Source organism: Ceratotherium simum, chromosome 8 (assembly GCF_057802395.1).
Source record: "Ceratotherium simum simum isolate JZ-2026a chromosome 8, ASM5780239v1, whole genome shotgun sequence".
Classification (NCBI taxonomy): Eukaryota; Metazoa; Chordata; class Mammalia; order Perissodactyla; family Rhinocerotidae; genus Ceratotherium; species Ceratotherium simum.
Window position 1 is genome coordinate 73,153,632 of NC_141907.1, and position 12,558 is coordinate 73,166,189.

The 12,558-nt window shown below is 37.3% G+C and overlaps 1 protein-coding gene across 11 annotated transcripts in view; it reads right to left on the minus strand.

Annotated features, from left to right (window-relative positions):
• FAM13A (family with sequence similarity 13 member A) overlaps positions 1 to 12,558 on the minus strand; it is a 346,516-nt gene that overhangs the window by 319,206 nt on the left and 14,752 nt on the right. For 3 of the 11 annotated variants that reach the window (XM_087434585.1, XM_087434590.1, XM_087434582.1), the window contains exon 1: positions 2,953 to 3,214. The exons of 2 other annotated variants lie outside the window; for them this stretch is intronic. In XM_087434585.1, coding sequence (XP_087290711.1) covers positions 2,953 to 3,027 — 75 coding nt within the window. In that variant the 5' untranslated portion in view covers positions 3,028 to 3,214. Of the gene's footprint in view, positions 1 to 2,952; positions 3,217 to 12,558 lie in introns of those variants that run through there. 6 more of the 11 variants (XR_015552950.1, XM_087434584.1, XM_087434583.1 and 3 more) reach the window with 4 other exon arrangements.

Sequence of the window (12,558 nt, forward strand, 5' to 3'; positions counted from 1 at the left end):
CTCAAAAACACACCATGATCAGGGAAGGCTGACGCGGCAGAGAAGACAAGACAGGCAGGATAAATGAACTTGACGTAACACAGGACTCAGGGAGTGTGGTCCTTTCATCCTACTTACATCCTTGCTACTAAGTAGGTAAACCTAGCCCATCTTGCCCCTCTTGCTTCATGTTGTGTTTTAAGATGATTCAATAAATCCGCAACTAGAATATCTTAATTTGGTCTGTGAGCCTTTCTGTATTGTGACCATAAACTTCTGCCTGCACTATGCGAGATGTGTAAGGTAGCTGATGGTACCAGGGGGTAAGAATACAGAAATGGAGGTGCCCAAGTTAGGGACAAAGGCCTGGAATTGTTTAGAATTGGAATTGTTGCCAGCACCAGCCAGAGTAAGGATTAAGTTAGGACAGATGGACCACCAATTCCCAGAGAACTGATCCACACATTCACCAGTCACACATTTGATACCTGAAGTCAAAAATCAGAACACCCAGAGAATATTATAAAAACGTATTACTGCAATAAATAAAAATTTAAAAAAAAAAATTAAAAAAATAAACACACATCATTATTTAAATAAAAAAACAAAAAACAAAAAATGTACACACGTATTCTAGGCCCCCTCTTTCTTCATCCACTAAAATATGCAAACTCCCCACTCTCAGCCCCCCTTTCTTCAAAATGCCCAGATATCACCTTGGACAGAGCAGAAGAGAGGCGGGGAATCTGCAAGGCTCAGGCTTCACCTGAGAGAGCCTGAGTCATCCAAATCTAACACTTAAAACTAGAAGAGACCAAGATAACATTACATAGGCAAGTATAATTTCCCAGTCTGCCTGGGGGTGATTTACTGAGGAAAAATAGCTATGTTACAGTAAAGAACCTACCTCTACCTTGTACATGAGTAGTAATATAGGTAAACTTGTGAGCCCACTTGAGTTTTACTAACAGCACTACCAATATGGGAAAGAGAAAAACAAAAAGAATGAAGAGAAAGTTGGTTAGTCAATGGACTTAGGAACTAAATACCTTTAAATCAGTCTGTGTCCCTCTTCAAGAATCCCTAAACACACACACGCACGCACATACTCTATAAATAACTGGTATTCTGTTATTTTGTCTGAAGAACGACTATCTTAAGTAGCAGGATCCCTGAGCAGTTGCACATATAAGATACACTATTCTTTAGTTTTCGACTTCTCTACTTAGACATATCAGCCCTTATGCATGCATTTGTGTGACTTAGTTCTCACTTTTCTGCCACAAAACAAAAAGGTGTTTTGTTCTCCAATAGCTATCTTTTTCTAGAAATACTATGCTACAATTCCTAAAAATATAAGTATTTACTTTCACAGTAAAACTGGGACATAGCACAATTCAGGCCAACTTGAACCTGAAGGATAGGAATGATTGAAAACCATCATCTACCAGAATGAATAATCTTAAACAATATGATCTTTATGTCAACCTTAAATGAGATTTCGTACAAGCTTTGGATATAAAATAAGGAAAAATATGGAGTCTCATTCATAGTCTGCATTTCAGTCAAGGCAGATATCAATGTATGCAGGCTGAGGGCAAGAAGTAAGGATCTAATCAGACAACCAGAGATGACAGCAAATCTCATGACAAATAGGTCAGTCAGCTGCCTCAACTCTACACATTTCCACTTCTAAAGTATTTCTTTGATAAAGCTGGAAAAATGCAGACCTGTGTCTGCAGTAAAATAAAAGCTCAGTATTTTACACAGTCAAACCAGATCTTGAAGGAAACTCTTTGGAGTGATAAAAAGATAACCAGTTGGATACCTGGATGCTACAAGCCTTGAGGCTCAAAGGAAAAGAGACAAAGACAGGTAGGCTGGCACACAGGATGCTGATGAGTTCTGAGCAGGAAAATGAGGGAGTCACTCTGCAGTTTGACTAAGAAAATTCAATCTGTGGAGCTGATACACCATCTGGTGACCATTCGGGGCCTTTGTGTCAAAAATTGCCCAGATGTTTCTAGATATTTTGGGATGCCATCACAACCTACAACAAATTGCAGCTCCTTCTGAAACTTAAGGAAAAAAAAGGGTCTGTCTTAAATGTAATAAAACACAAGTAAACAAAGTGACAATGAAGAATAAGATATTTCTCATTTAGTACCTCTAGGCACAAACAAAAGGCCCCCTTGGAATACAATACCAACTTGAAATATAGATATGTGTGCTATTTATGCATTTCTATACATTTAAATAAAAGTTTAATTACAGCATTAAATTATATAATTGACAACACTTAGTTATTGCAAAACGTTATGTATAAGCACCAACAGAACTGCTTTTGAAATTCATGAATTTCAGCCCTAGAAATATATACACATAGTTTTCCATGGATTTTATATCAGTGTTCTCTATTGATGCTACCGTATTATAACAACCAGAGGTTTCCACAGTTGATTAAGGATTCACAAACATCAACCAACCTCTTTCGCCATCACTTTCAGCAGCTATGCTTAAACAGAAATTCTAGAATTACTAAATGATAATAAGAATGTGAAATAGAAAAATGGCATATACGTACTCAGACGTAATAAATGGTTATTTTAATTCTCACTCTAGCCACAAGATTTTTCCAGTAACTACAATTAAGCATTCATATTTAACTCTTTCAGAACAAGAAAGTCTAAAATGCTTGAGAGTGCTCTACAGTAAACCAAGTTGACTGAACGGAATCAACTCAGCATGCATCTTCTTCACCTTTTTTGGAAAGGAAAGTGGACAAAAATGCCAAATGCTGCCCCCAGTACTGCTTAATGTCCATTTGAATAGATAGGAATTTCAGTAACAAATCTTCCCCCACCTCCTCGGAAGGAAAAACAGTCACACAAACATCTCAGCACAACCAGGAGGGCAGAGGCCTCTCCCGAGCCCCGGCCGTGTCCACCCAAGACAGAGGCGGCCTGTACTCACACAGACGGCGAGCGCTCCTGCCCCCATTCTCGCAGGAAGTGTCTGGTAGAACTGAAGAAGCCCAGAGGAAAACATCAAAACGACAGCAAAATACTAAAATTCCATTCAGTGGATATGCTTTGATTTGAAAAATCAAATTTTACAGCTCCTAACCCAGAGGCCCCACAGTAAGTGAAGAGCAGCTCCTAACATTTTCGGAAGTGTGGTTTTGCTTCTTAGTCCGCTAAACCCACATGGCCGGGAGGACGGCCTGGAGTTGAAATTTGATCCCGAGCGTCTAGTATTGGCAAGTAGAGGGAGTCATGTGACGTGGGTCTTAAGTCGCTGACATCTTTTTCTTAAACCTGACTTGCTGGATGCCACACACAGGCTTCTTCTGTTCAGGCAACTGCCAATCGCCCGGTGGTCTTCAATTGAGAGGACCGACAGGGCAGAAAGCGAAAACACAAACTTGCTTCCTTGCCGCTGCTCATCTCTAAGGAAAATTCACATATTCACACTCCAATTCAAGACTGCAGGCATATTCCTCACTTTTCTGAGGCAGTTTTGACTTCTATTACCCCCTAGAAACCAGTTAAATTCTATCAAAATTTTCTTTTCTCCACCTTTATTCTATCAGAATTGTTCTAAATGAAAATGCTCTATTTTATGTAGCTGTACCTTATGGCTTCTAATTACTTTCAAATAACCTTATTTGCATATACTGGTGATAAATATAAAAAAGCATGTTTCTAGACATCCACAATACTACATATGTAATTTACACTCTGGAGAATTAGCCTCTAGCCTACCTTTCAATAACTTCCTACTCCATATGCTGGGTCATTACAAAATCTGATTGATTTTACCATTTCCAAATATTTGAACTGATAGGTAAAATATCCATTTCATATAAGCCAGAAGGGAACTGTCCTATTTTTTTTTTAATTACCACTTTTCTGCCAAATCATTTTTACTGGCACATTTAAGAAAATGCTGACTAATATTACATGAGAAATTTCACTTGACTCAAAAGACTTAAATTGCCCCCAATAACAAAATATAATAAGGTTATATCTTAAACGGAGGAGGTGAGAGGAAAAAGGAAAACTGAAATCAGCTCCCATTTCAATACTTCCCTTCAAATCTAATATTTTTTGTGTATCTCTAGCCAACCAACACTATCCACAGCAAAGCTAAGATAGCAAAGCGTGTTGAGCAAGCCACAGGACAGGACAGACTGTATTTTATTTCTACATGTGCACAAAAAACACTGCACACACTCTACTTCCACAAGGCAGAACAACACAATCCCAAGGCCATACAAGGGAATGCGAGCAGAAGAATGGAGATAATCTTCTCCATTAAAAAAAAGAAAAATTTTTTCTACTTCTACCTTAATCTAGATTTTATCACTTCTGCTTCTGATTTACCCATTAGAAAACTAGGCTGATTACTAAAGAAAATCATAAAACAAACTAATACTTTAAAAATTTGTCTTCTTTTTCTGATTATAGAAGTATCACCGGTCCATGGTGAAAAATAAAAGCCTAGAGAATAGGTCACCTAGGTGCCCATCTCCCATCACCCAATCAATATTTATTCTCTACACTGGGCCAGGCACTATGCTAGACAATGTACATATGATGACAAGACAGACTTGGGACCTTTTCTCACAGATCATCCAATAGGGGGAGGGAGGAATAAAAATAAGTAAATAAATCTTTTGATTAGTAAATGCAGAGGTGCTAATAAAGCAGTAGAGATGAAGTAGTGAAAGAGAATAACGGAAGACAACCAGAAGTATTTACATATCTTCTTATCTCTCTTTATGGTTTTTTTTTTTTTTTTGCTGAGGCAGATTTGCCTTGAGCTAACATCTGTTGCCAATCTTCCTCTTTTTTTTGCTTGAGGAAGGTTAACCCTGAGCTAACATCTGTGCCAGTCTTCCTCTATTTTGTATAGGGGTCACCGCCAAAGCATGGGTGACGAGTGGTATAGGTCCACGCCTGGGATCTGAACCCGGGCCACTGAAGCAGAGCACACCAAACTTAACCACTATGCCACAGGGCTGGCCCCTCTTTTATGCTTTTTAAAAAACATAATTTAAATCTATTTTCTGATCACTTCATACCCTAATTTTTTCATTTAACACTGTATCAGAGGCATGCTCCCATATGAACACTATAAACAATTTTTATCATGTGTAATATTATTCTATAACAGTTTTAGTCATTTTTAGACATTTACATGGTTTCTTATGTTGTATGTGTGACTGTAAGTAATGCTTTGTCCCCATTCTGATTGTTTTCTAGTCAAGTCTCCTGAAAGTGAAATTTCTGGATCACAGAGAATATGAACATGTGCTGAGGTTCTTGACGTACATTGGCTCTGACAGTTTATATTTTCCAACTCACGCTACTGAAGTTTAAATATTTTGTAAAATATTTCCTAATAAAAAAATTTTTAAATGAGATAATTTTCACTTATCAGTAAAATTAAAAATATGAAAAATCCTCATTAGTCATTTGTATTTCCTATTCTGTGAACTGTCTTTGATGCATTTTCTTTGTCCATTTATCAACTGGAGTCTTATCAGTTGAAGTCTCTTTTATAGGGTCATTATAAGGATTAAATGATACTATCCATAAAAAATACTTAGTATAGTATTTGGCAAATAGTAATAAAATAATTTTGGATGTTTATCATATGGTTTGATTATATACCTACTTGGAATTTATTTCAAAATATAGTAAAAGATGAGAATCTAAATTAATTTGATTTTTATTTTTCATATAACTACTGTCGCCCAGACTGTTAACTCTCCCCAGTATGCAGACTGTTAACTCTCCCCAGTATGCAATCTCCCTTTCTGATAATATTAGAGCTCTTTGTCCCTCTTAGTTGTGGGTGAGCTCATGGTTGTCCATCTAGAGATTACATTTCTCAACCTTTCATACAGGTAGATAGACCCATGTGACCACATACTCATTAACAGAATGAAGAAATAGGATATGTGTAACTTCTGTGTCACATGCCTAATGGAAAATCCCTTGCCTCACATTTACTCTCCTTCCCTTCATCACAAGCTGGAGTGCGGGTACACCGGAAATCTAACTTCAACCTAGGAGAAGAGGGACAATGTCCCAGGGGACGGCAGAGTAACTAGAGGGAAGAAACTTAGACCTCTGAATGACCTTGTGCAGTATAAGTTAACTTACAAGCCTAGATCAACTGAACTTCTACATGAGAAAGAAATAAAACTCTCAATATGCTACTATATTTAAAGGTCCTGTATGTATGTTTGTGTGTGTGTGTGTAAAATAAGTTTGTCTTTACCCTAATAGACTAACCAAATAATTCAGCCCCATTTATTGAGCAAATTTTTCATTTTCCACTTATTTGTAACACTATCCATACTATATATTAAATTCACATATACACAGACACATGCACATACCAAGGCCTTTTCCAGGTTAATATATTCTATCTAGTTTTTTCTTTCTAGTTTTATACCACTTCTTTAATGTTTGAATAACTATCTTTATAATTCATTTAAATATCTGATCAATAGCCCTCTCTCATTAACCATCTTTTCCAAAATTTTATTGCTCTTCTTTCCAATCAGTTCTTCATGATGAATTTCAAAAACATTTAATAACGTTAGAACAAGTTAGAGCACCAAAATATTACACCTCTTACTGTTTCTAATAGGTACATACCATCTTCTGTTTTGGATATTATTACATAAGGTTGATGTAAGAATGACAAAAAATCTAGTCCTAATTTTCACAACTTCTTATATGCCATTATGAAGTAAAATTAGTACTGTGCCTAACAAATTTTTATCCTTATTCTTCTCAGTAATGACTAGATTTCACTTGCAAAAAAGAAACCCTGAACAGGCCATTTACCAAAAGTGCTAAAAGACACTCTACTTCAAACAATGTTTGTTTTCCCATGGAATATATCTGAAATTAGAATCTGAAGTATCACTTTTTTTCCTGACCCCAAAATGGATACAAGTAGTAGAGTCCAATTAATTCCAGAAAGTTCTGAGCTGTCATCCATGTACATTTCCATGTGCTGATTTATAAAGAACCTTAAGATACACAAACCATAGCCAAGAGATGTGCTGATATAAAATATGAGCTATTGCTTTTTCCTCAGAAAGGTTATAAAGGAATTTTTAAAAGTGCTTTTCTAAATAGCCTAATAGGCTAATTCCATGACTACTCCCAGAAATGCTGAAATACCACAGCAGGACAAAGGATATCCCATTTTCAAGAAGATCTATAGGCTCCCTGGGGGGAGGCTTCCTCCCTGAGGAAGGAGTCAAGGCGACTTCACAACTGATGGTCAGGCCCCTAGGATGCTGTCATTCAGATCACCCCCCGACCTGAGGAAGGTTGATGGAAGAAGCTAAAAAGGCCAGGCTATCCTGTAGCCTCCAAAAAAGCCAAAAGTGCTTTAAAGTCAAGCCCTCTGATGCTAGGGGCAGAGCTATCAGTTTTCAAAGGACAAAATCTCTTCAGCTGGAGTAGAAATAACACTTGTCAGAAGAACAGCAGTAGCCTATAGACACAAGTACTGTTAGCCACGTATGTAGCAGAGACCAGCGAGTATCATGGCGAGTGGCAATGGTGGCATCGACAGCGTGAACCACCTGAGGTCCACTGGAAATGGGACACTGGAGGCTCTTTCCTCCAAACTCAGTCAGTATCTACTCCAGCCCTAGCCCTACCCCAGCTATTGGTCAATGAGTACCTTAGCCTGATCAGAATCAATGGCAGCCAACCAGACAGGATATCAGAAGTCAGTCAGTCAGCAACTATTTAGTATTTATGTACTCTCTCTTGACCAGTCAGAGAGGTTCAGATATTTTGGTTTTTGAATCCCTGACAGTGGATATACCTGCAAGATTACTTGTTCTAGGCCAGGGGTCAGCAAACTACAGCCTGTGTGCCAAATCCAGCCACCACAGGCCAAATCCAGCCACCCTAGACCAAATGTGGTCGCACCCATCTGTTTACTTAATGTGTACGTAAGGCTGCTTTGGCACCACAACAGGCAAGGTGAGTAGCTGCAGAGACCAAACCTATGGCCTTCAAAGCCTAAAATATTTACCATCTGATCCTTGCTCTAGGTTGTTTAGTAAGATTGGGCATGAGTCCTCACATATCCATAGAAAGACTAATCTATGTGCTTTGGTTTCTTGGAAAACAACAGGAAATAGGTCTTTCTTGGGTTTGCTAATCTACTTTATTACAACTGCCCCATTACCTGGGGTTGGGCCTATTCTTACCTTTTCCTAATTATTTTCTGAAGGATTTTCCAGAAAGAGGTCTACTTCATAATCTGATGATCCCATTTCTGTTCTGAAATCTAGATGCATTCTCATCCCACTTCAGAAAAAGAAATATTATCACACTTCTAGGAAAAGATCAATTGTTCTGTAGCCATGGAAACAAATACCCAGCATAACTAATTTTAAACCTGTTCAATCAATTAGCAACTTGCCTCAGTCAACAAATGGGTTTTGCAAGCCAATCCATCAGTGACATCCCATCACTTCTGGCTAGTCAAGAATGGCTTCACTCCTAAAGAGTTTTCCAGACAAGCAAAAACTAAAGGAGTTTATCACAAAAAAGCCAGCCTTAGAAGAAATGTTAAAGGGACTTATTTAAGTGGAAAAGAAAAGACCACAAATAGGAATAAGAAAATTATCAAAGAAAAAAAAAAAATCACTGGTAAAGGCAAATATACAGTAAAGGTAGGAGATCAACCACCTATGAAGATAATATGAAGGTCAAAAGACAAAAGTACTACAATTATCTATTTCCATGATAAGAAGGTAAGGGATATACATACACACAAAAGAGGTTAAATATGATGTCGAAAACATAAAACGTGGGGAGAAGGGAGCAAAGAGTAAGGCTTTTAGTACAAGGTCAAACTTAAGAGACCATTAACTTAATACACATTGCTATTTACATATATTATATATGAACCTCATGGTAATCATAAGCCAGAAACCTATAATAAACAAAAAACTAAGAGAAAGGAACCCAAACATAACACTCAAGAAACCCATCAAACCACAAGGGAAGAGAGCAAGAGAAGAAAAAAGGAACAGAGAACTACTAAAACACGCAAAAAAAAGGAACAAAATGACAATAAATACATACTTATCAATAGCTACTTTAAATGTCAGTGGACTAAAGGCTCCAGTCAAAAGACATAGGGTGGCTGAATGGATAAAAAACAAGACTCATATATATGCTGCATACAGGAGACACACTTCAGACCTAAAGACACTCACAAAGTGAAGGGATAGAAAAAGATACTTCATGCAAATGGCAATGAAAAGAAGCTGGGGTAGCAATATTTACATCAGACAAAATAGACTTTAAAACAAAAACTGTAACAAGAGACAAAGAAGGACACTACATAATGACAAAGGGAATAATCCAACAAGAGGATATAACACTTGTAAATATCTATGCACCCAACATAGGAGCACCTAAATATATAAAGCAATTAACACATAAAGGGAGAAATAGACAGTAACAAAATAATAGTAGGGGACTTTAACACCCCACTTAAATCAATGGATAGATCATCCAAACAGAAGATCAATAAGGAAACATTGGCCTTAATGACACTTTAGACCAGATAGATTTAGTAGATATATACAGAACATTCCATCCAAAAACCACAAGATATACATTCTTTTCGAATGCACATGGAACATTCTTCAGGACATCACATATTAGGCCACAAAACAAGTCTCAATAAATTTAAGAAGATTGAAATAACAAGCATCTTTTCTGACCACAATGGTATGAAACTAGAAATCAACTACAAGAATAAAACTGGAAAAGCCACAAATATGTCGAGATTAAACACAATGCTACTGAACAACTATTGGGTCAATGAAGAAATCAAAAGAGACATTAAAAATAGCTGGATACAAATGAAAATAACATGTCAAAATTTATGGGATACAGCAAAAGTGGTACTAAGAGGGAAGTTTCTTGCAATACAGGCCTACCTCAAGAAACAAGAAAAATCTCAAATAAACAATCTAACAGTGCACCTAAAGGAACTAGAAAATGAACAAACAAAGCCCAAAATCAGTAGAAGGAAGAAAATAAAAATCAGAGTGGAAATAAATGAAACAGAGACTAAAAGAAAAACAGAAAAAAAGAGTCAAAGAAACTAAGAGGTCGTTATTTGAAAAGATAAACAAAATTGACAAACCCTTAGCTTGACTCACCAAGAAAAGAGAAAAGGCTCAAATAAAATCAGAAATGAAAGAGGAGCAATTACGACACCTCAGAAACACAAAGGATTATAAGAGAATACTATGAAAAGCTATACACCAACAAATTTGATAATCTAGAATAAATGGATCAATTCTTAGAATCATACAGTCTTCCAAAACTGTATCAAGAAGAAATAGAGAATTTGAATACACCAATCACTAGCAGGGAGACTGAAACAGTAATCAAAAATCTCCCAAAAAACCAAAATCCAGGACCAGACGGCTACCCTGGTAAATTCTACCAAATATTCAAAGAATAGTTAATACTTATCCTTCTCAAACTCTTCCAGAAAATTGAAGAAGAGGGGAAGCTTCCTAACTCATTTGACTAGGCCGACATTACCCTAATAGCAAAACCAGACAAGGATAACACAAAAAAGAAAGTTACAGGCCAATTCACTGATGAACATAGATGCAAAAATCCCCAACAAAACACTAGCAAATCGAATACAATACATTAAAAGGATCACACACCATGATCAAGAGAAATTTTTCCAGGGATGCAGGGATGGTTCAACATCTGCAAATCAGTGTGATACACCACATTAACAAAATGAATAAAAGTCACATGATCATCTAAATAGATGCAGAGAAAGCATTTGACAAGATACAGCATCCATTTATGATAAAAACTCTGAATAAAATGGGTATAGAAGGAAACTACCTCAACATAAGAAAGGCCATATATGACAAACCCACAGCTAATATCATCCTCAATGGTGAAAAACTGAAACATATCCCTCTAAGAACAGGAACCAAACAAGGATGCCCACTCTCACCACTCCTGTTTAACATAGTATTGGAAGTCCTAGCCAGAGCAATGAGGCAAGAAAAAGAGATAAAATGGATCCAAATTGGAAAGGAAGAAGTGAAATTGTCACTATTTGCAGATGACATGATTTTATATATAGAAAATCCTAAAGAATCATCCAAAAAACTTTTAGAAGTAATAAATGAATACGGTAAAGTTGCAGGATACAAAATCAACATACAAAAATCAGTTGCATTTCTATACACTAACAACGAAGTAGCAAAAAGAGAAATTAAGAATACAACCCCATTTACAATTGCAACAAGTGCCGGAGAGGATGGGAAGAAAAGGGAACTCGCATACACTACCATTGGGAATATAAACTGGTACAGCCACTATGGAAAACAGTATGAAGATTTCTCAAAAAATTAAGACTAGAACTACCATATGATCCAGCTATTCCACTTCTGGTATTTGTCCAAAGAACACAAAAACACGAATGTGTAAACATATATGCACCCCCATGTACATTGCAGCATTATTCATAATAGCCAAGACTTGGAAGCAACCTAGGTGCCCATCAAGGGATGAACGGACAAAGAAGATGTGGTATATATACACTATGGAATACTACACAACTATAAAAAAAGATAAAATCTTGCCATTTGCAACAACATGGATGGACCTTGAGGGTATTATGCTAAGTGAAATAAATCAGAGAAAGTCAAATACCGTATGATCTCACTCATAAGTAGAGGATAAAAATAAAAACCAATGAACACACATATAGATACAGATTAGACTGGTGGTTACCAGAAGGGAAGCGGGGAGGGAGAAGGGCGAAAGGGGTGACAGGGCACATGTGTACGGTGATGGATGGTAATTAGTCTTTGCGTGGTAAACGTGATGCAGTCTACACAGAAATTGAAATACAGTGATATACCACTGAAATTTACATGTTAGAAACCAATGTTACCTCAATAAAAAATAAAAAGAATGGCTTCACTCCAATAAACATCTTTGAGTGTCAACCAATCAATAACCATCTCATTTGAGTAACCATTCTCCTTCAAATGATGTCAACCCTCCTGAAAACCCATCAATCCTAATTCCACCTCCCCCAAAACCCAGTATAAGATCAGCAGTCTGCTCTGCTCAGCAAAACTATGTCTGACCAGTAGGGCTTTCCCCTACTACAACAGTCAATAACTTCAGCTTGGTCTTTTTATTTTAGGTACTGAATATTGGTCTCATCATTGTTTTACACAACCCACAGTTTAGACACCCCACTTCCATGGGTCATTTAAGTCCCATTGTTTGACCTGCATTTCTATTATTTCCTCACTAGCTTGCCCACTGCCCCTTTTTCCAGCCCTATCTATGGCCCCATCTTAACTCTCAGCATGCCCCTTGCTGAGGCTTGACTGCTGGATACCATTCTCTCTCCTCCCCTGGAAGCAAAGCAGATCTACTATGCCAGTCTCCACAGGAGGAGGGCATCAGAACCCAGTCCCATAAGAAGTGGGCTGATTTGGGAATAGGAGGCACC